At 47.6% G+C, this 25,012-nt stretch overlaps 1 protein-coding gene across 2 annotated transcripts in view; it reads left to right on the top strand.

The window, feature by feature from the left end:
• AUTS2 (activator of transcription and developmental regulator AUTS2) overlaps positions 1-25,012 on the top strand; it is a 771,484-nt gene that overhangs the window by 195,276 nt on the left and 551,196 nt on the right. For both annotated transcript variants that reach the window (XM_040082301.2, XM_040082302.2), the window contains exon 2: positions 13,153-13,362. In XM_040082301.2, the coding sequence (XP_039938235.1) occupies positions 13,153-13,362 (210 nt within the window). The remainder of the gene's footprint in view (positions 1-13,152; positions 13,363-25,012) is intronic.

A 25,012-nucleotide genomic window follows, 5' to 3' on the forward strand; every position in this document is an offset into this window, starting at 1 on the left:
GCCCTCCACAGCTCCCGTGGGGCCTGTGTGCCCTCCACAGCTCCCGTGGGGCCTGTGTGCCCTCCACAGCTCCCGCGGGGCCTGTGTGCTCTCCACAGCTCCCGCGGGGCCTGTGTGCCCTCCACAGCTCCCGCTGGGCCTGTGTGCCCTCCACAGCTCCCATGGGGCCTGTGTGCCCTCCACAGCTCCCGTAGGGCCTGTGTGCCCTCCACAGCTCCCGCTGGGCCTGTGTGCCCTCCACAGCTCCTGCTGGGCCTGTGTGCTCTCCACAGCTCCTGCTGGCCTGTGTGCCCTCCACAGCTCCCGTGGGGCCTGTGTGCTCTCCACAGCTCCCGTGGGGCCTGTGTGCCCTCCACAGCTCCCGTGGGGCCTGTGTGCCCTCCACAGCTCCTGCTGGGCCTGTGTGCCCTCCACAGCTCCCGCTGGGCCTGTGTGCCCTCCACAGCTCCTGCTGGGCCTGTGTGCCCTCCACAGCTCCCGCTGGGCCTGTGTGCCCTCCACAGCTCCTGCTGGGCCTGTGTGCCCTCCACAGCTCCTGCGGGGCCTGTGTGCCCTCCACAGCTCCCGCGGGGCCTATGTGCCCTCCACAGCTCCCGTGGGGCCTGTGTGCCCTCCACAGCTCCCGTGGGGCCTGTGTGCCCTCCACAGCTCCTGCGGGGCCTGTGTGCCCTCCACAGCTCCTGCTGGCCTGTGTGCCCTCCACAGCTCCCGTGGGGCCTGTGTGCCCTCCACAGCTCCCATGGGGCCTGTGTGCCCTCCACAGCTCCTCCTGGGCCTGTGTGCCCTCCACAGCTCCCGCGGGGCCTATGTGCCCTCCACAGCTCCTGCTGGGCCTGTGTGCCCTCCACAGCTCCCGTGGGGCCTGTGTGCCCTCCACAGCTCCCGCGGGGCCTATGTGCCCTCCACAGCTCCTGCTGGGCCTGTGTGCCCTCCACAGCTCCCATGGGGCCTGTGTGCCCTCCACAGCTCCTGCGGGGCCTGTGTGCCCTCCACAGCTCCTGCGGGGCCTGTGTGCCCTCCACAGCTCCTGCGGGGCCTGTGTGCCCTCCACAGCTCCCGCAGGGCCTATGTGCCCTCCACAGCTCCTGCGGGGCCTGTGTGCCCTCCACAGCTCCTGCGGGGCCTGTGTGCCCTCCACAGCTCCCGCAGGGCCTATGTGCCCTCCACAGCTCCTGCGGGGCCTGTGTGCTCTCCACAGCTCCCGCTGGGCCTGTGTGCCCTCCACAGCTCCCGCGGGGCCTATGTGCCCTCCACAGCTCCCGTGGGGCTCGTGTGCCCTCCACAGCTCCCGTGGGGCCTGTGTGCCCTCCACAGCTCCTGCAGGGCCTGTGTGCCCTCCACAGCTCCCGTGGGGCCTGTGTGCCCTCCACAGCTCCTGCTGGGCCTGTGTGCCCTCCACAGCTCCTGCTGGGCCTGTGTGCCCTCCACAGCTCCTGCTGGCCTGTGTGCCCTCCACAGCTCCTGCTGGGCCTGTGTGCCCTCCACAGCTCCCCGTGGGGCCTGCTCCCCTCAGCTCTCTAAGGAAACACCATGTGCTTGCACTTCCATTTCACAGATGAGCTCTGCTGCATGGGAGGGCTGAAGGCCCAAATTTGTGGAGCCATTTATTTCCTTTGGAAAACCAGTCAATGGGAATTAAGTAGTTTTAGGCCCCTGAATACCTTCTTTGTGGTCCGGGGCTTAGGCGAGCGCTGCGGGTCACAGGGAGTGTAGGGGGAGATCAGGAATTCCCACATCCACCTCCAAGGCCCACATTAAAAACTCACCTTCCCAGTCCAGCCAGCTCTAATCCTGTGCCTGGCAGGGCACACGTGGTGATAAGGTCAGAGAGGAGAGATTTGGATGCCGGCCCCTACAAGCAGCTTAGAAAATAAATCTTTCCTAATAAAGGTTTCCTTCCCGGTGCAGGCTGATTTCCTGCTTATGGTTCTGATTCTCTTCAATATATTCCATGGCTCTCGAGAGATGCATTGCAGAGCTTTATCTGTTCCTGCTCGAGGCAAGTTTTACAGAGAGACAGGAGTTGGGATGCTTCCTGCAGCAGGAATGGTTCGAGTTCAGTCGAGGCAGCTGCGTGTGATGAAGTGGGGTTTGACTCTAAGTGCTGCTGAAGTGATGTGATTCACAGCTTTTGTAACTCCTTGCAAGTTTGCTGCAGGCATTAGCAAAGCTTTTGACTTGAGATGTTCTGCTTTGCAACCAGATCCCCTGACTGTGCATCCCTACCAAGTTAAATTTGTAGCTTCTAGGTGGCTATAAACAAGAAATATTACAGTAATTGCTTTTCCAGCCACTAAATAGCCCTGAATATTAGATGGCACTTCAGTTTTAAAAGATCTCTTTACAAAATATCTTGAATATTTGCAGAAGACATTATGTTTTCAGCCACAGCATAACTGTGAAGGAAATTCTCTTTTTCTCTGGTGTGTGAGGCGGCTTTGCAGGGTCTGTGCCCTGGGATAAAACTGGAGAAAGCAGTCATCTCTGTTTTCCCCTGTTTATTTATTCATGTGTTCTGTGCCCATTTAACTGGAGACTGTATTCTACATACAAATGGAAGGCAGGATCTGTTTCACCTCCAGGAACTGCTGTATGTACCTGGTGGGTTTTTGGGCGACCCCACAAAGAGTATGGAGCATCCACTGAGCCCAGAGCTGAAGCCAGGATGTGCTGCCTTCACAGCAGTGCAGAAACAGAGGTGGAAAATGTGGCATTTCCCTTGGGGGTCTGGGCTCTGTGTTGGGCACAGGGTTTGTACCTTTGTACAGGAAGAGCAGAACAGTTCTGGTATTTATTTCCTCGTGTACATGAGCGAGGACTCCTGAGATAGGAGCCACTTACATCTCCTTTGTGAGTGGTGCGAAGGACGAGGCAATGATAAATCTTGTCTGTTATGCTAAGCTGTGCTTCTGAACTGCAGAGAGGGGGATTTGCCAGTGATCAGCACCGTACAAGAATGTAATCCCTCTGGTTTTTTGATCATCAAATTTATCTTCACTGTATCTGTTTCCTTGGGGAAGAATAAGCCAGCAAATGGAAAGGTTACATATTGCTCTATTTCTTAAACTTTTGTTCTTGACTAATTTTTTTTTTCAGCCTGAATGCTAGAAGGTGGTTTCATTTGCAGATGGGAAGTTGAACCATTGTTTCTTTTTTCCTACTAATTGCAAAAAGGTTCTGATCCTTTTCCTAATGAGGGATATTGCCAAGCTCACCTTAAGTGTTGTAGTCCTCAGGTCCTAGCCGAGCGCTCTTTCTCTCTCCTTATTTTCTAATCACTGTTCTTTCTCTTTAAAATTTTTCCTCCTCAGTCGTTTTGGCCGTATGCCACATGCCAAAACAGTGCTGGAGTTAGGGAGTTCCTAGAGCAGAAAAAAGAAAATCCAGAGGAATACGAGACAGTAGTAGGAGTTTAGAAGACAGAAATGCTCCTGTCTTGAGTTGTTTGAATTCTTGATTTACAAGATGAAAAGAGCTGTTTTAAAATAGGTTAACTTTTTCTTAAGGCTCAATAATTACAACCCATTATTATGGGGAGATTTTTTGGTTGGGTGAAAAAATCTGGAGGTTGGATTACTCATGGTTTGCACCACCTGGCATAATCCATGAGCAGTTCTGCTAATTCTGTCCTTTCCTTTGCTCATTTCTGCATTCTCTGTCCTGCTGGCTTGGGTGTGCAGAGGGATGCTCTGGTTTCCCTGCATGCATGTAAGGCTGCCTGTGTGATGCAGGAATGCAGGGCATGGCTGTTTGCCTTTCTCCCTAGAGCAGTTTCCTCGCTGTTTTTACCTGGGTTGTCTCAGGGTGGTGTCTCTGTCTCGGCTCCAGGTTTTCTCATCCAGCCTCGAGGCTGACAGGGCAGCAAAGCCAAGTGCGTCCCAGCTCAGTGCCTTTCTGTGGCCAGGAAATTCTAGGGAGCATCCTGAGACCTTTGGAATGCTCTGGACTTTCCTGGTGCTGCACCATCTTCCCGCAAGACAAGGAATGCAGAGGCGCTTCTGATTCGATTTACAAACCATAATGCATTTTTTATGACTGCTGAGTGCTGTGCTAATGAATGGTGCCGGTGTGAGGCTGAAGTCATCTGTTTCCTCGTGCAGGGATAGCAGGGATGAGAGCTGTCTAAGCCCAAATGCATTTCTTGTAACCTTATGATAAGGGGGAGACTCTTTAAATGTAAAATTTATTGGCCCACTAACTCCTTGCCAGGGTCTGTGGCCTGCCAACCCAAGTGCTGTTTGAATTATTCAGAGAACACAATATGTGTGGAGGGTGGAGGAGCCCACAGCCAGCTTTGTGCCAGCAGCTCCTGCAGTGGAATTGTATTTCCCTCCAGTGAAATCTCCTGGAATGTGTGTTTTGATCAGTGTATGCAAATCCTGTATAACCACAGATACAAATGTACAAAATTTTTCTTTTTGGGAGAAAGTTTGAAATTTTAAAATATTTTTTTCCATTCTAAATGGGGGGGGGGGGGGGGGGGGGGGAGTGAAGATTAAGAAAACTTAATGTGAAGGAAAAAAAAAAAATCCAGAAGTTTTGGTGTAGAACTGAGAAGTTGTCCAATTATTTAGACATACTAAAATATTTGTGTTTCATATTATTCTGTCTGATTCTTGATAATTGTTCAGTTGGGTTCTCTCCACCATGAACAACCCCTTTTCCAAGGATAAATATTCCTGGCCCTGCTGTGACTTGAAGCTGCTCCTTGGACTGAGGCAGGGGCAGCTGTGGGAGATGCCAGTCCCAGCCTGTGCCCACAGCTGGATGTGCTCCTGCTCCACATCAGGGCAGTGCTGTGCACGGCTGGGCTGCCTGGGACAGTGCTGGCTCCTCGGGGCCTGTGTCACCATAACTGTGCCGCTGGTGTGTCGCAGCACAGGGGACAAACCAAACTCAGCACTGCTCCAGGAGCTGGCTCAGTGCTCCTCTCTCTGCCGTATCTCTAATCCTAACTGAGCACTGCAGGAGCACTGCAGCCCTCTTCCCTGGCATAGAGATTTAAAGGGAGTGTCCCTAGGGACTCCTCTCCACATCTCTTTTCTATTTCTTTTCACTCCTCAAACAAAGAAAATAAATATGAGCATGTGGCCCTGCTGCTCACAGGGTGAGTCAAGCACATTTATTTAGGGCTGTGAGATGAACCCAGGGCCAGTGGGAATCCCTTTCCCCAGGCTGCCAGGGCTGCAGTGTGAGCTGGGTGAGGCACAGGGGGATGGAGGGCTTGGGACCTGTGCTGGAGCTGGGGCTGGCTGTGCTCAGTCATGCTCAGGGAGCAGGGATGGGCAGCGTGGGCAGCACAGCCCTGGCTGCTCTGCCAGGATCAGAGCCTGCAGGTGCAGGACAGCAGGTCCCAACTAAAGGGATTGGAGACTTTGCATGAGGAGTTGAGAGAACGTGGCTGAGGTGGTGTCAGCAGACACAAATCCACTGCTGGGACAGGCCAGGGCTCGCTGCTGTTTCAGCCTCGAAAAGGCAGCCCCAGGTGTGCTGCAGGTCACTGAGTCAAATCTGCAGCAAAGACATAACCTTGGGCTTTGCTGGCCACTTGTGTTAGACCTAGAAAAATCTCTAGAGAAAACACAACGGGACTTTTAGGCTGGCAGGAGCTGGCTGGAGCCAGAGCTTTGGGATATCTTGGCAGGAGCACACAGGCTTCTGGCTGAAGCAGTCAGAGCAGAAGCAACTGTGTGTACTTTGTCTTCCACAAAGCCAGGCAGCTTCAAGGAAAACAGTTCCATGGCTGTGCAATCGAGACTGGCATTGCTCAGCACTTCTCGGCACCGGCTCCGAGATGAGGTTTTTGCTAACTCAGGTTGCACAGGCTCCAGTGATTTCTTGACTGTTCTGCAGAACTGTAACATGTTATGGCACAGTATCATAAAGGAGAAGGGAGGAGGGAATGACAAAGCTGAGAATACCACGTCACGTTTGAAAAACATGAAATAAATGAAAAGCAATCAATTGCTCTGATGCTGATCTTCATGTTTGACATCAGCTCTTGCTAGCTCAACAACTGGCACCAGAGTCTTAAGATTTCCTCTTCCTCCAGCTTGTGTTTGCTGTGTGGCATTGAGGGAGGCCATGGCACCCCACTATTTTAGAAACAGCCCTTCCCTGTATCCTTATAACACATGGTGCTCACTAAAGCCCAATTTTCAGGAGTGCTCAGCACTCCTGGCAGCTGCTGAAATCAATGAAGGCTGTGCTTCATTAGAGAAAGTGCTCTGTGGAGCCAAGTTCTCTGAAAAATCAAATCTCAGGAGTTTCCCAAGGAATGCTTACAATTAGCAGATGTTTCTGACCTGAACATGTCAGGACTGTTGTTGCCACCTATAAAATGGGAATAGTGAAATACCTTTGGCAAAACAAGTGTAAAATAGGCCATTGGTATTTGTCGAGCATCTATCTGATACTATCGGGAGGAGCTGCACAGAAAAAGCCCTTGAGGAAATTAATCATTGTGCATTCAGAGGAGGGTGTGAATGGAGTGTCAGTAAACAAGGCCTAGGTCCACACTATGGACAAAGAGGAGCAAACAAAATCCTGAGTGGTTGCTCATTAGCTGAACACCTTCCATTCTGTGTCGGGAAATAGGAGCATGGGATCATGTAATTAAAGATTATATCTTGGCGTGCATGCACAAGAGGCCCGAATTAAGGTGGTGGCTGCAGCCTTAATCCTGGCCTTTCATAACTTCCAAGCCCTTGAGTTTGTAACCTCAATAATGTTGCCTTAATGTATTTTCGTGCGCAATTTAAATCGGCAGGACCTGAATAGGAGCCTTCTGTTTATCAGTGCTATTGTTAACAAATGATTTGGGGATGAAAAATCAAAGCAATCTTTTTGCCACAGAAGCGCTTTCACACAACGTATCTGGAGCAGACAGCGACTTGCTCCGCTATTGTTTTCCTTCCTCTGCACCCACCCCAGCGTCCCCCAGCCTGGCACTGCCGTTCGTCCCCTCTCTGCTGCACAACCCCTTCTGCACAACACTGAAGCACTTTGTTTTCAGATTCCAGAGAGATGCAGGCGGCAACGGATTGCAGCTTCATGGAATCAAAACAAACAAAACAAGATTCAACCTTTCTGTGGAAAGGCCTTGTGGCTGGAAGGAATTGCTGGGATTAGGGGATGGGCTACTGCACCCCATATAGTTGACATCACACCTCTCTTCACCAGTCCTTTGTGTTTTAAAATACCGTAATAGTGACACTGAGAATCCTTTTCTCTTTTGCATTGTGCTTTACACCTGCCTTCCTTTTCTCCCCTGGTGTTATTTTAAGAGTGCAATTTTTTTCCCCTAGATAAAATACTTCTGAGAACAAGTCATTCATCAGAAGAATACACAGTACATTTAACTATTTTATCGGGGGGTAAATTAATGGTTATTATAACCATCTCATTTTATTTTCTGATTTTGATTAGAGGCACTGGTCAGTGCATTATTTTCAGACATTTACATCTTGTTTCTGCTGGAATTAAAACAGCAAATTATGAAACATGAGAGGTATTGAAGATTTGGGGCATTTTCATCCATCAGCTGTAAAAATTCTTCAATGTAACAGAAACACAGTAGGAGTCGATAGGGACTGTCAAGATGTGATGGCAAATTGGGGACCCTCAGATTAACAGTGTTTCTGAGGGGTTTTGGTTCAGTTTGTGCAGGCTGGTGTTCAGTTTGTGCAGGTTTGGGTTCGGTTTGTGCAGTTTTGGGTTCAGTTTGTGCAGCTCTTTCTGCAAGTTTGAGTTCAGTTTGTGCAGCTCTTTCTGCAAGTTTGGGTTCAGTTTGTGCAGTTTTGGGTTCAGTTTGTGCAGCTCTTTCTGCAAGTTTGGGTTCAGTTTGTGCAGTTTTGGGTTCAGTTTGTGCAGCTCTTTCTGCAAGTTTGGGTTCAGTTTGTGCAGGTTTGGGTTCAGTTTGTGCATGTTGCTGTCCTGAATTCCCAGCTAACAATTGCCCCTGTGTGATGCTTCCCTCGGAGGGTGGGCAGGCCCTGGCACAGGGTGCCCAGAGCAGCTGTGGCTGCCCCTGGATCCCTGGCAGTGCCCAAGGCCAGGCTGGACACTGGGGCTTGGAGCAGCCTGGGACAGTGGGAGGTGTCCCTGCCATGGCACGGGTGGCCCTGGATGAGCTTTAGGGTTCCTTCCAACCCAAACCCTTCTGGGATTCTGTGCTGGCCAAGCTGCAGGATTTCTCTCAGCTGTACCCTGCGGGCATCCTAATTCCTTGCAAGCTGAACCTCTGTACCCAGTGTAGTGGGTGAATGTGAGGGTGGTGGTTTTGCCATCATTTCTGTTTCTGTGCTGTTCCCTTTGGCTGTTTCTTGCTTCCCCTCACGTCCAGTCCCATCCCTCGGAGCTGCTGCAGCTGACAGCAGGCTGAGGGGCCGGGCTGTCCTGGGGTCAGGATGGAACTGGGAAAGAATTTCAAATCAACTTTTGCAGCTACTGAAAATGTGTTTTCTTTCCCCTTAATTGGTTTCTTCCTTCTGCACTAGTGTTCCCGATCAAATGTGAATTGTTTGTACCTTGGAAGGCTCCAGAAGTGCGTTCGTACGGTTCTGTTTGACAGGGATGTTTGGATGTCTGAATAGTGAACGGGGCAGACAGGCAGCTTCAAGCTTCATTTTCTAAATATTTGTGTTTAAAGTGGAGCATTACATTGACATTTCATGTCCATTTGAAGTTAAAAAAAAAAAAAAAGTCTAATTTCTTTATACTTTGTTCTGGGAGTGAAGGATAAATTGTTGAGCTCTGATATAGAGCTGTAGAAGACTTTAGCAAGAACCTGAGGAGCAAATAATTGGAATATAGTTGTAGATTGTTGCAACTGTAATTTGGTTTAACTAGCACTGCAATGTAAACTACTCCTGTTTCTAAAAGTTGCATTTTACTGAGGTCACATTCAGTGCAAATACAGAAAATAAGTTTTTACAACACTGGAATTGTAATGCTAACCCACAAGGATGGCTTGGAAAGGTCAAGGCTTGAAATCCGTACCAGTACCTGAAATGTTCATCCAGAGAAATTCCTGCACTGTGTTTAGTACACGCTGCATTTACAGTGCTGTTTTTCATCCAGCATTCCCATAGAAAAATCCTGTAATAAGGAGTGGAACAGAGTTACTCACATGTAGTTTTTAAGTTGTTGTCAGAGGGCAGGGGCAGGAGGGAAGGGCAGGGATGGAGTGGCTCTGGGGTGGGTTCATGGGGGTGATCAGTGTACCCCACAAAGCCCTGCTCTGCTGCCACTGAGGCCTGGATTTTTAATCAATGAGTTGTCATTTATGTAGCAAGAAGATGGACTTTGCTGAAATAAATCAGGCACAGCTCCCTGAAAGACCTGATGAGAATGCAGTGTGTCCTTCAAGCCTCCTACCTTGAGAAATGATCTGATGGAGCCAGGGGGCTGCTCCTCCTGCCCCGGGCTGGGCAGGGCTGGGTTGAAGCTGTGGGTGCTGCCTGGAGCCAGGTAATTGCAGTGCCCCACTGGGCATGACCCTGCTCAGCACCACGGGCCCTTCCCCACCAGGGCACCTGCAGCGGGATCAGCCTCATTAATGTGCCCAATAGAAATAAAACAAATGGAAATTTTTTTTAGATTATACAGTACACTCATAAATATTAATGTACTTTTGTATTGAATTGTGTGTAATTACATATTTATACATTTAAGTCACCTTCCTGATACACTTAAGGCACTTTACTGATGAAAGATATCTCTGAAAGAGATGGTTTTAAACTGTGCCTAATATGTTTGTAGGGTTTACTTAATAATGTGTGGGTTTGTATGCTGGCAGGAGAGGAGAAAAACCTCCATTAGAGACTGAAAGTGTTCATGGGGTCTGCTGCTCAGGCTGAATCCACTCCGTGGGTAGCTGCTGAAAAATACGCCTCGACATGAAATATTACTACATCTTCTTATCTATGTAGATAAGGTCTGTGCAGTCCTGTCACCTTAGAGTAATTACAGCTTATTACTCTAATCATGATGATGCCTGAAGTCTGTAATTAAGATTGTGCTGGCTAATGTACTAGCACACGGCATGGTACAGCTATTGTCCTATCTAAACAAGGGAGAGATAAAAATGGGATGAGGGAGAAAGGGCAGCAAGTGGGGAAGTGATTTATGCAGGGCTGTGGTTCCCAGCCAAGCGCTGCCTCCACAGAGCCCAGGGGCTCCATGGAGCAGAGTCTGACACAATCCCAGGCACTTTGCACCCTCAAACACGAGGAGAACACTCTGGGAGAGCTCTGTTCAAGCTACTTTTAATGCATCTTGTCCAGCTTTTTCTAAGTTTTTTTCTTTTATCATGCCCTCATCTAGTCTGCAGGTGAATTTAACACACATTTCTCTGCACATATTTATTTTCGGCCAAGTCGTGTCTCTGTTGAAATCCATGAGAGGCTTCACCCCACAGGTCCCTCACGAGGAGTTTGATCCCCAGCACTCTGTAATTTCCCCACAGTGGTGAAAAGCAGAGAGCTCTTTTGGTGGAACAGAGTTGTCTAAACACCAATCCTTACAGCTAAATGTCATTGCAAGCCCACCCTTAATGAGGATTTAAGGCCTTTCACAAGTTAGGCACGTCTGTAGCTCCTTGGCCTCTCTTGCTTGTGAGCAGAAGAGGAATATTCCTTAATTTTGAACATTCCTGCCAATCATTCCTTCTGACTTGGAAGGTGCCTTTCCATCCCAGCTGGGGGAGCCTTTGTGGATTTGGTGTCACCCGTCTTTGCCATAGGTGTGTGAGCAGATTCCTTCCTCCCAGTTCTCCTGAGCTCCACGTTCCTTAGGTGTATCTGACAACTTGTGGAGCCTCTTGCTCTGAGGCTCTTCACGTGTGGACCATGGCCCTGAGGAAGGGTCCTCCCAGGAGCATCCAGAGTGATCTGCTGAGTCTGACCCATCTCACACTCCCCTTAAAGCTAATAGGAACAAGTTATTTCTTGATAGAAGTTCCTGGCCCCATTAGACATTTTATAAGCTTCTGGAAGCCTGCCACTGTTTCATTTAGATCACTCACAGCTGGGGGGAAAAAAATCCCTCAAAAGCTACTTAGTCATTAGAAGCATTTTTTTTTCTCTCCCAGAAAGTTTCCCCTTTGTTCACTCCTTCAGCCTTTCAAATTAAGAGTGAATCCTCTTGAATAGCATTTGTATCTACAAACATGAGCAATGTGTTTTAACAGAAATCTGTGCTGGTATAATGTTCTACTCATAAAACACTGGATATTTTTTATGCTGACCTGCAAAAAAAAATTGTTAGCAGCATGACAGCTATCATAGGTTACAAATCAGTTCTACTGTAAAATATCTGCTCTTTTATAACCTGCCCTTGCTATCCAGGAGGTCCAGGTGTGTTTGTGGATGCTGTTGATGGGGAGCACTGGTGAAATGGTTACTGCCTCTGAGAATTTGCCTCCCTGCATTTATGGCATGCAGTTAAACCTAAAACCTTCCTGGGAAGGGAGGCAGAAGGTGTGCTGAGAAAAGGGGTTGTTCCTGCTTTTAATTTCCTTGGGCAGCTCTGTAGGATCCCTCCACTTGTGCACAAGGAGATCCCAAAGCATTTTAGGAAGATCAGTGCTGCTCCTAAAAAGAGCTCCTGAGCTCTTTTTCAGTAGAACCAGGGAGAGACCAGTGAGCAGACACAGGAAGTTTCTTAAATTACTGTGTTGTAGCTAAGAATGCTCAAATTCTCTTTCATGAAGTTAGGTAAGGCTCCTAACTTTTTGGATATGAAGGGATAGAAACACTGTGAAGAAGAGCCCAGGGTATCTCCTGTGGTGTCCTACATGAAGAAAACGTAGAAAAAATGTCTTATAGCTTCTGTTCAGCACTCCCATCTTTAATGCCTGTAAAATCACTCCCTTTGCTAAATATCAAATATGAACAATGACTGTCTTCAGTTTAATTAATCATCTCATTGGTTTCAGTTATGAATTTTGTGACACTCTTGTGTTTTAGAGAGTCATTTAGGGAGCAGTCTTTAATTAAAGCCAAACTGCTTTTTTGCCTTTAGGCATGTTTTTTTGCATTAAAAGGTGCCATCATTCGAATTATATTCTCCTGAGCCTTAGTCTTTATGTGACACAGGGACCAGTAGCCCTTCCTGCTGTCAGTTATATTATTAGTGGCTATAAACAACAGCTGAAAGGCTCACAAGATTACCCAGCACTTTATGGTGGGTATGGAAGCTTCTGGCCCAAGCAGCTGGGCACGATGGCAGAAGGTGTTGGAAGCACAACCCTGCTGCAGTAACTCCCCCTCACAGGGCAGCACCACACCCCAACATGGGCAGTTCTGGGAGCAGATGGGACTCAGCACGTTAGTTACTGCATGCAGAATCTGCACTGTAGTTAACATCTTCTCAGTAGCTTCTCATTCTCCTCTCCTAATGAATTCTCCAGCCTCCTCTTCCTCTGCTTTTGATTCTGTGCTGTTGAAAAAGATTCAATTCAAGTAACGTTTATCTGAAATGAAAATAGGGATTCTGTGTGTTGCAGGTTATTTGTAAGAAAACAGCTGTGGGCTAAGTGACAAAACTCACATTTGTGTTACAGGAGTGGAGTATTTTTTTATAGACAGACATTGATTCTGGGGGTTAAAGGGTCAGTGACAAGGTTTTCAAATACAAGTTGCTTTTTTCGTGCACTTTTCACCCCTCTCCCTGAGATTTGGAAATCTCTGCTTAAGTCAGGCTCGAGGGAAGCATGCCCTGAAGCCAATGGAGATTCATTGTCCTTAATTGAATTTAGGTCAGCTCGTGCCTTGGCTTCTCAAATACGAGAAATAATAAGAATAAATATTGAAAAGTCAAGCCTTGTTTAAATCAAAGAAGATTGTGAATTTAAGCATTATAAACAAATGCTGTCTTCTAAATGTGCGCTCTCTTGATGCGTGAGACGCCAATGAGAGTTGAGTTTGACTGTATGAAGTCTCAAGGGGGATGTGTCTCCTTCCATGCACTCACTTCATCCTGCCAATTTTATTTAGCATTTGCCTATCTTTTGATTAAGAGGACAGCAGTGAAGGGTGGGTTTGTTCCTTTTCTGGTGACGCCAGCAATGCCCCCAGAGTGCTTTGCTGGTCACCTGGAACCAAAGCAGAGCTCTAGTTTGACCACTTTGCTTTTCTCCTCTCTCTGCAGAAGGACGTAGCTCTGAAACCTCAGGAACGTGTGGAGAAGCGACAGAATCCTCTAGCCAAGAAGAAACGGGAAGCACTTACCAATGGGCTGTCCTATCTTCCAAAAAAGAACAGACTCCACCACCACCAGTACAGCTCCGACCGGGAAAATGACCGAAACCTGTGCCAGCACTTTGGGAAAAGGAAGAAGTTACCCAAGGGCCTCAGACAGGTGGGAGACAAGTTTCCTGCTGCGGGGAGGGAGGGCTCTGCCCGGTGGCTCATGGTATGTAGAAGCCAATTTCTCATTTTGTGCGATCGCTTATTTTAATACTTTTGTAGTTGTTTTGTTCTTGGGCTCTTGGGAGCGACGTGGTGCAGTGTCCTATCACTGGCAGCGGTGGACTGAGAGGGAGAGCAGGTGGAGCATTGATGCTGATCTGATGAATAAATGTGTAAAGGTGGAAAGAGCTTTCCACAGGTTGGCTGTGAGACTGGCATGGCAAACAAATGGGGTCTGTGTGATTGCGAGGCCAGCTTTGTCCTGCAGAGACCTTCTTGTCTCCAGGCTTTGTACACAGAGGCAGAAGAGCCCTCTGAACATCCAGGGTGATCTGAGGCAATTGCAAAGAGGGCAGCTGTTAATCAAGGCAAAGCTCTCAGGCTGATAGGAGTGTGAGGAGCTCATTTGTGAGGTGTCAGTGGTGCTGGTGTCTGCTCCCCTGGGTTACCGATCCCCTGCCCTAAGCAAGAACTTCTGCCTTCCCAACAGTGGTGGAAGTGAGCAGGCAACATCCAGGATTGCAAAGCTTGAGGCTGAAAACACTGGATTTGTTTTCATGACTGTGCAGAGTTGTGTTTGTTGTAGTTTCCAAAGAAGAAAGCGTGACAGGTGTGATTTCCATGATGATGATAATAGTGCATTGTAGGAGTGACTAGGTCAGCTTTTTGCCTTTATTTGAGTAATATTAATGACTTTTGAACCAAAATTTAAACATTAACGGGGATGGTTGATATTCATGGAATCAGTTTTCGTCCTTGTTTAGTGCAAACCAAACCTTGCTTTGCAGAGAAATTTGTAGCAAATAGTGAGAATTTGCTGCTTCTCATTTTGTGAGTTCAGGGAGATGGAAGGAACATAAAGGATGACAAGTATGCTGAGTTGTATTCAATTTTGATATGCAGAGTTAGAGAAGCTGGAAAGAAATAGGTTTTCATGATAATTTTGAAGCCTATATGTTAAGCTGTATATAGGAATATACTAAGAGATTATACAGTACTTTAATAGAGCAAAAAATAAATTGTAAAATGCCTGTTCTACACTACCAGCTGTTAAAGATGTTTCTTCTGATTTAATTTTACTTGGTATTTCAAAGCAAGGTGGGGAAAAGTCTTCAGGATAGTTGATGCAATGATTCCATTCTCGGTAGATGTTGAAGGTTGCTGCGTGACTGTTTCCACCTCCATGGTCTCTGTTCTGTTTTGGTGTCTGCTTCGGGCAGCAGAACTGACTGTGTGCACTGTGAGCTCTCCTAGTGGGGCCTAATCTCAGGTGGAACATTTCTGCCCAGAATTCCATCTGTGAAGGAAATTGGCCTCCCTGCTGATGGAGATTATTTGTGAGGTGGTGTTTTTGGGAATGAATATGCATTGGCTTGGAAGGTATTATGTTGACAGATGTCATGGAAAATGCTTTTTCTTTGAGTTGATAAATCTGAGTACTCTGCTTAATTCCTAAGGCATAAGGCTGAGATGAAATAAAGTATCTTGCTCAATATAAATGTAATACACTTGGTAGGGGTAGAGCTCTTCAGATAAGAACATTTAAGTCTTATGAACAGTGTAGGTGCTGACAAACATATACAGCTTTGGCACTTAACATGGAAAAAAGATGTCATGGAAAAGACTGCAAAGTTCTTTGGAAAGACATGCCCACCACCTATAGAAAGAGTTTTGGGTAAGCATTTTCTGACCTCTTCCAAGACAAATGGTGAAGAACACAAAAGAAGGAGGAGATTCTCAGCATGTTTTTTTCTGATCACGTTACACTTTTCCTCCTCAAGTGACTCTTGGCTGCACACCTTGGGTTGCTTTCCCCACCCAGGTCCATCCCACTGGATCCCTGGGCTCCTGCTGGGGGAGTAGATTTGCTTGTCAACCTTCTCAGAGGGCACTGAACCAACAGCTGGGGCCACTGTGGTTTGTGTGTGACACAGCAGGAGTGCCTGGAGCACTTAGAGTTCAGCAGGCTTCTGCATGTATACAGTGTCCTTGCTATATGAGGGCTTTATATTTGATACATAAACAATTTATCCTGCCTCTCCCGTCCCTGGAGGAATCCTGCATTGTCACCTGTGATTACTGTAACTGGATGGCAGGATGCAATCTCAGAGCTGTCACATAAGACCTTGGCTGCAGTCTGTCCTTGCTGGGAAAGGTTTTATACCTGGAGATCTCGTTCATAGTTTTTCCAGTGGTTGACAGTCCTGTTGGATATGCTTTCCTGTGAAATCTGTTATCTTCTGGAAGTAACTCTCACTGCAGGATTTAGGGTATGAAGCTCCCTTGTCAAACAGATTTAGCTGGAGTCAGCTATTGAAAGCATTGCTAATTAGTTTTCAGAGAAAATCCTTGCAGTATTCAAGCAGGTATTTATCCAGCTCTGCTGAAATGCCTACAGGTTTATTGAAATCCAGAAAATGTGAAACTGTAGGTTAATTAAGGCTCATATTTTACTAGTGAGAAGACTTTTGAACTCTGCTTTGTGAGCTTTTATAAATGTACTTATTAAATGCCTCAAGGAAATTTTAGTTGGCGTTAAGCAAACATAAGACTCATCAGAATATTTCTCCAGCGTTTTAAATTTAATTTCCTTTACGTTAATTGGTGATGGCATGTTTTTATATGCTTTCTGTAAAAATCATTTGGAAATCTTAGAGTGAACATTTTTAAACTAGTAAAAGGGTGGCAAACATTTTTAAATGGGTTTTAATGAGATTTTATTCCTCGAGGTCTGAGCACAGTGGGCCATACCAGGAAACAATGAGCTTTCAGGGCAGAAGGAGGGTTGAGAGTATTTTGATAATGAGGGGAAGGATCAGTTCTCTTTGTTTAGTGGGTGTGTGATTTGGAAAGAGCAGAAGACATTGACTTTTGCTGCCTCCACCATTTCCTTCCCTGTTTTTCTTCATCTGGTGGGAGGTTCTTGCATCTTCTTGCAGAAGAGGATCATCTCTGGATATGCTTCTAAACCAGCAGCGTGTTTGTTGGGCAAGGGGTGCCTTGGCTGGCTCACGTGTGCACGAGAGACAGCAGCTGCTGGGCTCTGCCTTTGCCACCTGATTCCAGAGACGCTTCCAGAATATTAAAGCCCAATCCCAGATACTGCAGGAGTGCAGGGAAGGAGACAAATGGTAATAAATAGGAGGTAGATGATAAATAGAGGGAAGAAAACTCACGATGGAGAAATGAATTAGGAGGTAAATTGTAATGAGATAAAGGAAGAATGGGAAGAACAGCAGCAGAAGATACACTGCTGACTCTGGCAGGCCGCAGCTACAAGTGTTATAAACCATTGGCTTTCACCTCGTAGTCCATTACATGAATCAATTAAAGGGGAGGGAGGGGAGTCTTGAAGCTGTTCCTTCTCAGAATTAAGTCCACGATCCTTTTGGCAGTCTCACCCTGAATGGGTGGCTGCTCTGGACAGCCATCATTGTCCCCTGCCATCGTTGTCCCCTGCCATCGCAGTCCCAGTCATCGCCGTCTCCTGCCGTCGCTGTCCCCAGTCATCGCTGTCCCTGCCATCGTTGTCCTCTGCCATCGCTGTCCCCAGCCATCGTCCCTCGAGAGCAGCACATGGTTCCCTGTGTCGATCGTGCCCCGGTGCCTGGGTGCAGCACTGCAGTGGTGCAGCGGTGCCACCCCCGTGTGCTGAGCGGTGCTGAGCGGTGCTGAGCGGTGCCATCCCCGTGTGCTGAGCGGTGCTGAGCGGTGCCATCCCCGTGTGCTGAGCGGTGCTGAGCTTTGCTGAGCGGTGCCATCCCCGTGTGCTGCGCGGTGCTGAGCGGTGCCATCCCCGTGTGCTGCGCGGTGCTGAGCGGTGCCATCCCCGTGTGCTGCGCGGTGCTGAGCGGTGCTGAGCGGTGCTGAGCGGTGCCATCCCCGTGTGCTGAGCGGTGCTGAGCGGTGCCATCCCCGTGTGCTGAGCGGTGCCATCCCCGTGTGCTGCGCGGTGCTGAGCGGTGCCATCCCCGTGTGCTGCGCGGTGCTGAGCGGTGCCATCCCCGTGTGCTGCGCGGTGCTGCGCGGTGCTGAGCGGTGCCATCCCCGTGTGCTGAGCGGTGCTGCGCGGTGCTGAGCGGTGCTATCCCCGTGTGCTGAGCGGTGCTGAGCGGTGCTGCGCGGTGCTGAGCGGTGCTGCGCGGTGCCATCCCCGTGTGCTGCGCGGTGCTGCGCGGTGCTGCGCTCAGTGTGGCCGCTGCGGGCTCAGCGCTGCCGGCGCTCGGCGGTGGCAGCTCCCGGCCCGCGGTGGCACTGGGCGGGGAGCGGAGCAGATGGGCTGGATTGTCACCGGCGCTGTGATCCCGGGGAGAGCTGACTGTGCTGACAAGCGATTTACAATGTGCTATTTACAGTTTGGGTTTGCGGACTCTCAATGACATCTGAGTGCTCTTTAGCAACTGCTTTCATTACTACTTTTCTAAGAGCTGCTAATTGAAAATGAAATTGTGGGTGGGCTCTGGGAGTGCCGGAGCAGCTACAAGTACGATACACAGCCACGGAGAACTGTTTCATTTCTTGGACTCCCTGCTGTAGCTCTGTGAAACGGAAGAAATGGGGATATATTTGTGCAGTGTGAGGTCAGACACCTTGGAAATCCTGCCTACAGCACGCCTCACCCGGAGCGAGTGATAAAGACTTGAACCTCCTTGAACATAGCTGCTGGGATTTGGGATTCCTTTTCTGGCAGCCAGTGGATTTCAGTGACTGTAAAACTTCTGAAGATCAGGAAGGAACCTGGGCTGTGAAACTACCTCGTGCAGGGCAACACAGGGGATTGGAAGCTGTGTGTGGGATTTTTGGGCAGGTTTTGCACCGCTGGAGGTCTGGCTCTGTGTGAACATCAGCTCTGACTGGTAGAATGTGGGACAAAGCCTGGGAGTAGTACCAGCCAGGATCAGGTCAGCAGGGATATGGCCACACATAGATGGAAAGGGAGATGATATTCCCATTCTGTATGTAAAGGGAGAAGTTGCTTGGTTTCGGGGTTTTTTTCAGATTCAAAATGCTAGTGCAACCACTTTGAAATGAGTGGATTTGCTGTTTGTGATGCAGCAAAACACAACGTGGTTTGATTCTGTGCCAATGTTACCTAAAGTCTGAAGGCACCTAAGCAAGTGTAACCAGCAACAGGACCACTGATTTAACAAAACTGTGTTGATATCATGTCACTCAAAGCACTGGTTATTAATCTAGCATATCAAACAACATTTAATTTGAAAAATAACCCGTAAAATGATGGAAAAAAAATCGGATTACAGCTCTGAAAGAATAGAAAGGGCCATGTCTGGGTAACTGTGCTTTGAGGTTACATCACAGCATGAGTGGGTGTAGAAATACAGTGGGAGAAGATGCTCATGTGATAAAGGGGATGGGTAGATCTGGGCTTTGAGAACCCTTTGTAGGATAGAAGAGGGGAAAGAGATCTGTGGGGAAGGGATGAAGAGGTGATGCTTTGCAGAGCTGTAGGCTGGGCTGTGTGGGGTTTTTGAGGGGTAAATGTTACACGTGGTGTGCAAGTAGAGAGGGGGCAGGTTTTGTGAGTGAATATCCTCTGTCTCTGCTCATGTCCAGCTCAATTTATCCAGTCCACCTGTGCTGTGGAAATGCTGAGTGCTTCGTGCTGGCCAGTTGGTAATTTCACCCTTGGCAGGGACCCACACTTTATTTTCACACATGCACAGCGTGTGGATTCCTGTCTGTGTGGGAGCATGTGCTGAAAGCTGGGCTGCCATTCAGTCCCCTTCTCGTTTCCCGTTTGGAAACCGCCGTGGGTGACAAACAGTGCTTGAATTACAAGCATTTTGTGATTCTCGACTGCTGTTTGCCTCTGATCAGAGGCCACAGAAATCTCCAGCTGCACTTAACCCGCAGTCACCGTATCCAGTGCGTCATCTGTGAAGGCACCCAGCTGCTCAAAAGCATCCAAACAACTTCTGGGCCCTGATAATATATAATTGAGCTCAATGGGCACAGAAAAGACTGTTGTTCTCTGCAAAAAGGACTGAAAAATGCTGTGTGTGGCTTCGTGTTGCCGTTGTTCCGCGCTGCACATCCCCCATGGCTTCCCCGAGCTCCTGAATGGGCACTTGGGATTCCAGGAGAGCGCGCACAAAGCCAGGCTCGGGGAGGGCAGGGCTGGTCCCGGGATGCTGCTCTGGGCTGGGGCAGGGCTGTGCTCAGGCACAACAAACCCCTGCAGACACGGATCAGTGCTCAGGGAGCTGCCCCTCCACCCAATGTTCGCCTGCAGCGACGTGTCACAGGCGTCCCCCCCTCATAATCACCAGTTTCACCTGCAATTTTTCAATAAGCTATTGAATTATACCTCTCTAAATGATACACTGCAAATCCAGCAGGTCCTAATTGCTAATGATGGTTCTGAAAGACTTTCATTTGACTGTAATTAGGTTTGCAAGCAATCAGCTGCCCTTATCAGGATGGAAACACATATAATGTAAAATACAGGCTGGTGGGAATGGAGCATTTTCTTAAAAGGAGGAGGGAAGAGGAAGATGTTTTATTAGCAGAAGCTGTGACATATTTTAACACCTTGAAAACATCATGTGTGAAATTAATTCTGCTCAGCATTATACCATCTGGCAATGTTATTGTTCTGTATATATTGCCATGTAAGTGTGCTTTTTTCGTCTAGGCATGAGCCTGTGTTTGAAATAGTAATCACGAGTCAAATGGATTACTAAGGATGTTATCCTTGCTAGAAGGCTTAAAAATACATTTTGGGAAGGCCCAGGGACTCAAAATGGCTTCTCCATGGAGAGCTTCCCTTGCAGGGCTGATGGGGGTGGAAGAAAAGGGCCTTGTTTTTGCCATGCCCCTGTCCTGTGAATGAGTGTACGTGCCCAAAGGAAGAGGAACTCTACCCAGATATTGTTTATTGCTGCTGAAGTAGCCAATGCCTGTATCTCAGCCTCAGAACCACTGTATTTGGCATGATGGTTTGATCCTGCCTGTGTGCTGCTGTGTGCACCGCCCAGCTCAGAGCCTGTGCGTGAGCAGCTTCAGGAGCAGTGCGGGCACAGGGTCCCCAGGTGCAGACACAGAACAATACAAGCTTAAAACTTGCTTAGAGGCTGGTGTTTGGCCACTCTGGATGAAATAGCAGCTGTTAGGCAGGGTGGATTGTCCCTTAACCGGGACTCAGAATGGCCATTAGCACCTGACTTGGTGACTGTGATTGGTGGAGCTTGTACAGCCAAGGAGGAGCACGGAGGAACTCGGGACACATCTGGACACAGGAATAAGCAGTGGGATATTAAGATCTCCCCCATTTCTCTGAAGCTGGTGGTGTGAGCTGATCACCCCTGGGCTGTTTCTTTGCCTCCTGTGCTTGCGCCTGCCCTTGTGGCTGTGTAGAGTGTGATCAGGCTTGCAAGAAAATGAGCAATGCTGGCATGTTTTCATTTCTAATGCAAATATTGCCACTCTCTCTGCTCTGCCCTGCTGCATCTCGCTTGTCTTTTGGCTCCAGTTTGCTCTGAGATAGAGTTGCAGAGATGTCACCACACTCACCTGACCAGGCAATGCTGTGGCAGAGGAAGCGCCCCTGTGTGCACCACCCACCCAGCGTGACACAAACTCCCAGCAAATCCCAACTGAAAAAAAAGGAGATTTGAAACAGTCACTTTTGGGCTAACCTAATTATATTAATCAATTAGTTATCTTGAGAATTTTAGTTAAAAAATAATTTCTTGTGCACAGAACAGCTATTGTCTCTCAGGGTTATCTTTTTTCTTTTAATGTTGGCACCCTACTTTAATTGAAAACTTAAATGATTGTTAAATGTGCCAGGAAGTGAACCATATTTTAAATGTTCAATGCAATCAATTGCTGTCTTAAAAGTTTCCATGCGTGTTACCAGTAAGGAATTAAACAAATAATTAATTTTGAAAGAGTCTGCCTGGAGATAAATTAAATGCTAGCTTAACTATTATAAGACAGTATAATAAAGTGACCATTTTTAATTTAAAAAGGAAGTCATCCAGAACTTTTAAAAATATTTTTTTGTATTCCAAAAATAAATTTAGGCCAAGACTTCTAACCCATGGGTTTGCCTGCAGATTGATTGTGAGCACAGAAGTTCATCCTCACATTTGTTATGAAAACTTAGATTGTAGAAGTTACGTTACTTGATTCTTGTTTTTCTCCTCTACAAACGCAGTTTTCACCAGGGCGGGCGGCGTGGGAGCGATGGATTTGGCTGTGGCTGCGGCTCCCAGCAGCACAGGGTGGGTTTGCAGCATTGCTGGTGGCAGGAGCTGCTGCAGGGGCACGGGGTGGCTGTGGTGCCCCACTGCAGGTGCTGGGAGGAGGCACAGGAGCGTGTCAGCCTCCCATGGATGCTTAAACTCTTGCTTAGGCTTTTGTCCCCCTAGGTCCAGCTCCTGAGTGCTGTAATCCATGGGGCACACACCTAGGCCATGGCTTTGCAAGCTGTGCAAGGACACTTTGAAAGTGTCGCTGAACAGCAGCGAGAGGAACTGTTCCCTCCCTAAGAGGTGAGGAAGGCAGCCCTCTTTGGCCTTCCCAAGGGAAAAAGCAGTGCCTTGAGCTGGCTAAGTGGGCTGCTTTTCTGTCTCTTGGTAGACTAAAGGCAGCACTCCTGCTTTTCCAGCTGGCTCATTCCAGTCCCTGGGATGGGGAGGGAGGCTGTGGCTGTCCTGGGTGTGAACAGCTGCCTTTGGGGCTGGGATTTAGCACGAGTGGGAAGCTGAGGGCAGGGGAATGGCAGTGTGCAGTAAATCCCTGTGAAATTCCACCATGGAGCTCACACAATTGCTTTCATGGTTTGCAGTACTTGAGGGGGGCCGTTGTGGAGGTTTTGAGCTTTCCCTGGATTTAGCCTGGCTGGCTCTGGCCAGTCCCAGAGGCTGCCTGTGGCCCCAGAGGTGGCACAGCATTGCTGGAAGAAACAGGGTGCACTTCTAAACTTTCTGCTATTTGTTTCATTTTGGCAAAATTGACCTGGGTATACAGCTTAGGAGAATTATTAATGACCTTTCTCAACCTGGAGAAGGCTGTTCTCTGCTCTGTGGAGTTTCAAAAGTTGTAATGTTGCAATTTTATAAAATCAAGACATCTTAATTTGTGCCCAAATGGAACTGAAATGGAACGAACTTTTAAATCTAAGTCCCCCATTTCCTATGTTTAATGCTTTATCAACAGTATATGAGTTATGTGCACTAGGAAGGCCTGCTCTGTTATTAACAAAATGTGCCATAGGTGATTGTTTTTTCTAAGCTTGCTGAACTCTTGGATAATTCCAGTGGATATCTGGATTGGTTGTGGAGCCAGCTGAAGAATACAGTGTGGCCATTACTGTGTAAGGCCACAACTCCTAAAACAGACAAAACAAACTTCTCCTTTCCTCCAGACTTTTCCTTGCAACAATTTTCGCTGGTTAATATTAAAATAGAGTGAGGTTCTATGAGCAAAAATGCAGGAGTTTCCCTTGAGAATTTTTATTAAATTTACTACAAGAATACAAATATTTTTATAGAAGATTGACTGCAAAAGTTATACAGTGGTTTTGTGTTTCCAGTGCTGTTGGAAGTTGCTCTCTAATACCAGCAACAGCGTACAGGCTGTGACAAAAACCCTACTCCTGATGTCTCTAATTTCCCATTTTTTAATAGTCAATGTAAGATCAGTTTCAGATTTATCCATCTGTATTAGATCAGCTATTGAAGACTATTGAAATGAGTCCCTCTGTTGTGAGTGGACTTTCTTGAAAAAACTTTACCTTGTAGCGAAGGCCCCCTTACTCAGGAGCGTGCAGGAGCCTGTTCCTGGCCATAGCTGCTTCCCTGGTGTCTCCCTGCCTAACCCTGGGCTCTGTGAGCTGTAGGAACCTGCTTTAGGAAAATGCAAATCTCCACTTTCTCCAATTAAAGAAGAATTGCTATTGCAGTTTAATCACAATTCCTCTTAGCATGGAAGCCATCAGAAGTCTGTGCTCTCTGTAGTCCAGCAAAACAAAGACACAGGAATAGAGTGTTAGTTCTTCTAGATCTGTCCATGTGTGAGCATCCTGAGACATCTCAGATCTGTTTAAGACAAAGTTTGACAAAATAAGACAGAGTTGTAAACTAGTGCAGGAAGTTAAGCCTTCAACTCAAAGCCTGCTGAAATCCTGCGAGGAATTGTCAGAGAAGGAAGCAGGAACATAATTGGTTTGCAGGCACAAGTTGATTTAAGCCATATAAAAAGCCATGGGCCATTCCAGTCTCTGACAGCAAAGACTGAGTCACTGATCTCAGAGTTCCTGTCCTCTGTGCCCTTTCCCAGGTGGTGGAAGATTGTAAAGGACCTGTGGGCTTAAGAAAGAAGAATCGAGTTCCCTCTCATGCAACTCTTTTCTGCAGGAACAGAGAAACAAGAGATAAACTCCCAAGTTTGCTCATAAAGTGCTGTCAGGTCTAAGCCCAGATTGCCCTGCTAACCCTGTCCCCAGGCTCTAGTCCTTAAGTCAATAAAGATAATACAGCTAAGAATGGGTGTTGAACTGGAAGCTGAGGTTTGATACCTTTCCTTGAGATTTCAGGTTGGCTTTTTCTAAATATGTTAATAAAAAATATTTCATCATAAAGCGGGTGGATTTTATCCTAGCCAATGGAAGAAGCAGATATTTGGCACGTGTAGTTTCTCCATGGTACTTTTATTTTTGCCAACCATGCTCATCATTTCCTTCTGAACAGGTTTTTCTCTGATCTAGTTGAACAAAAACATCTCCTGCTTTTATAAATGAAATAAAAATCAAGTGCCCAAAGCACGCTGAGAGTTAATAAAAATGGAAATTCTGTTAAAATCACTAATCAATCTGTTTAATGTTTTATTGTCTCCCTTCCCCCTAACACATGTTCTTTTCTTGTAAAGCACCTTATTGCTTCCTGCTTGTTTACCAGCTTTTAGCAAGTCAAGCAGCATTCAAATTACTTTGATGTTAATTATATAACCTGCTCAATAGGGCTTGCTAGGTGAAGGAAAATAGCTCCTATGTTTAAGAAAATAAATTAATATCCAGACAAGTGCTCTGTGCTTTGGTTCTGAAGAAGGAAATGACAGGATACTGATGACTTAGTGTTGTGTTGTCAAATAAAAGCTATATTTGGGTGGCATGATGCTCTCAGTTTGCAAGATTTGATATTGGTTGTCTTCACTTCTCTTGATGATATGGAATGATGTGCTGGGGACTGATCCTGCTAACTGGAAAAGGAGTGAGTTTTCATATCTCCTGTGCCAAAGTAAAAGATTCAAGAAGCAGGGATTCTGCCTTAGCCTCCCAGAAGCTGTTACTAATGAGTCCTTTGGATGCTGGGTTATCCCAGCTGCTCCACTGCTCCTGCTCTGGACCCTGCCCCAGCCTGAGCTGCACTTACTCAATTCAGTTCAGGTGCTGTTGGCATTAACATTGGAGCTGTGGCTCAGGCTGAGGATTTCCAAAGAATACTCTTAGAGTGTAGAAAAGGCTCGAGCAGCCTCTGCATGGCACTGCCACGTGCTCAGCCAGAGTCCAGACGTGACCCCTGCGAGGGGCACGGCCGTGGCGCCGGGCTGGAGCTGCACCGGGACCCGCCCTG

The sequence above is a fragment of the Hirundo rustica genome, chromosome 19, assembly GCF_015227805.2.
Source record: "Hirundo rustica isolate bHirRus1 chromosome 19, bHirRus1.pri.v3, whole genome shotgun sequence".
In the NCBI taxonomy this organism is placed as follows: domain Eukaryota; kingdom Metazoa; phylum Chordata; class Aves; order Passeriformes; family Hirundinidae; genus Hirundo; species Hirundo rustica.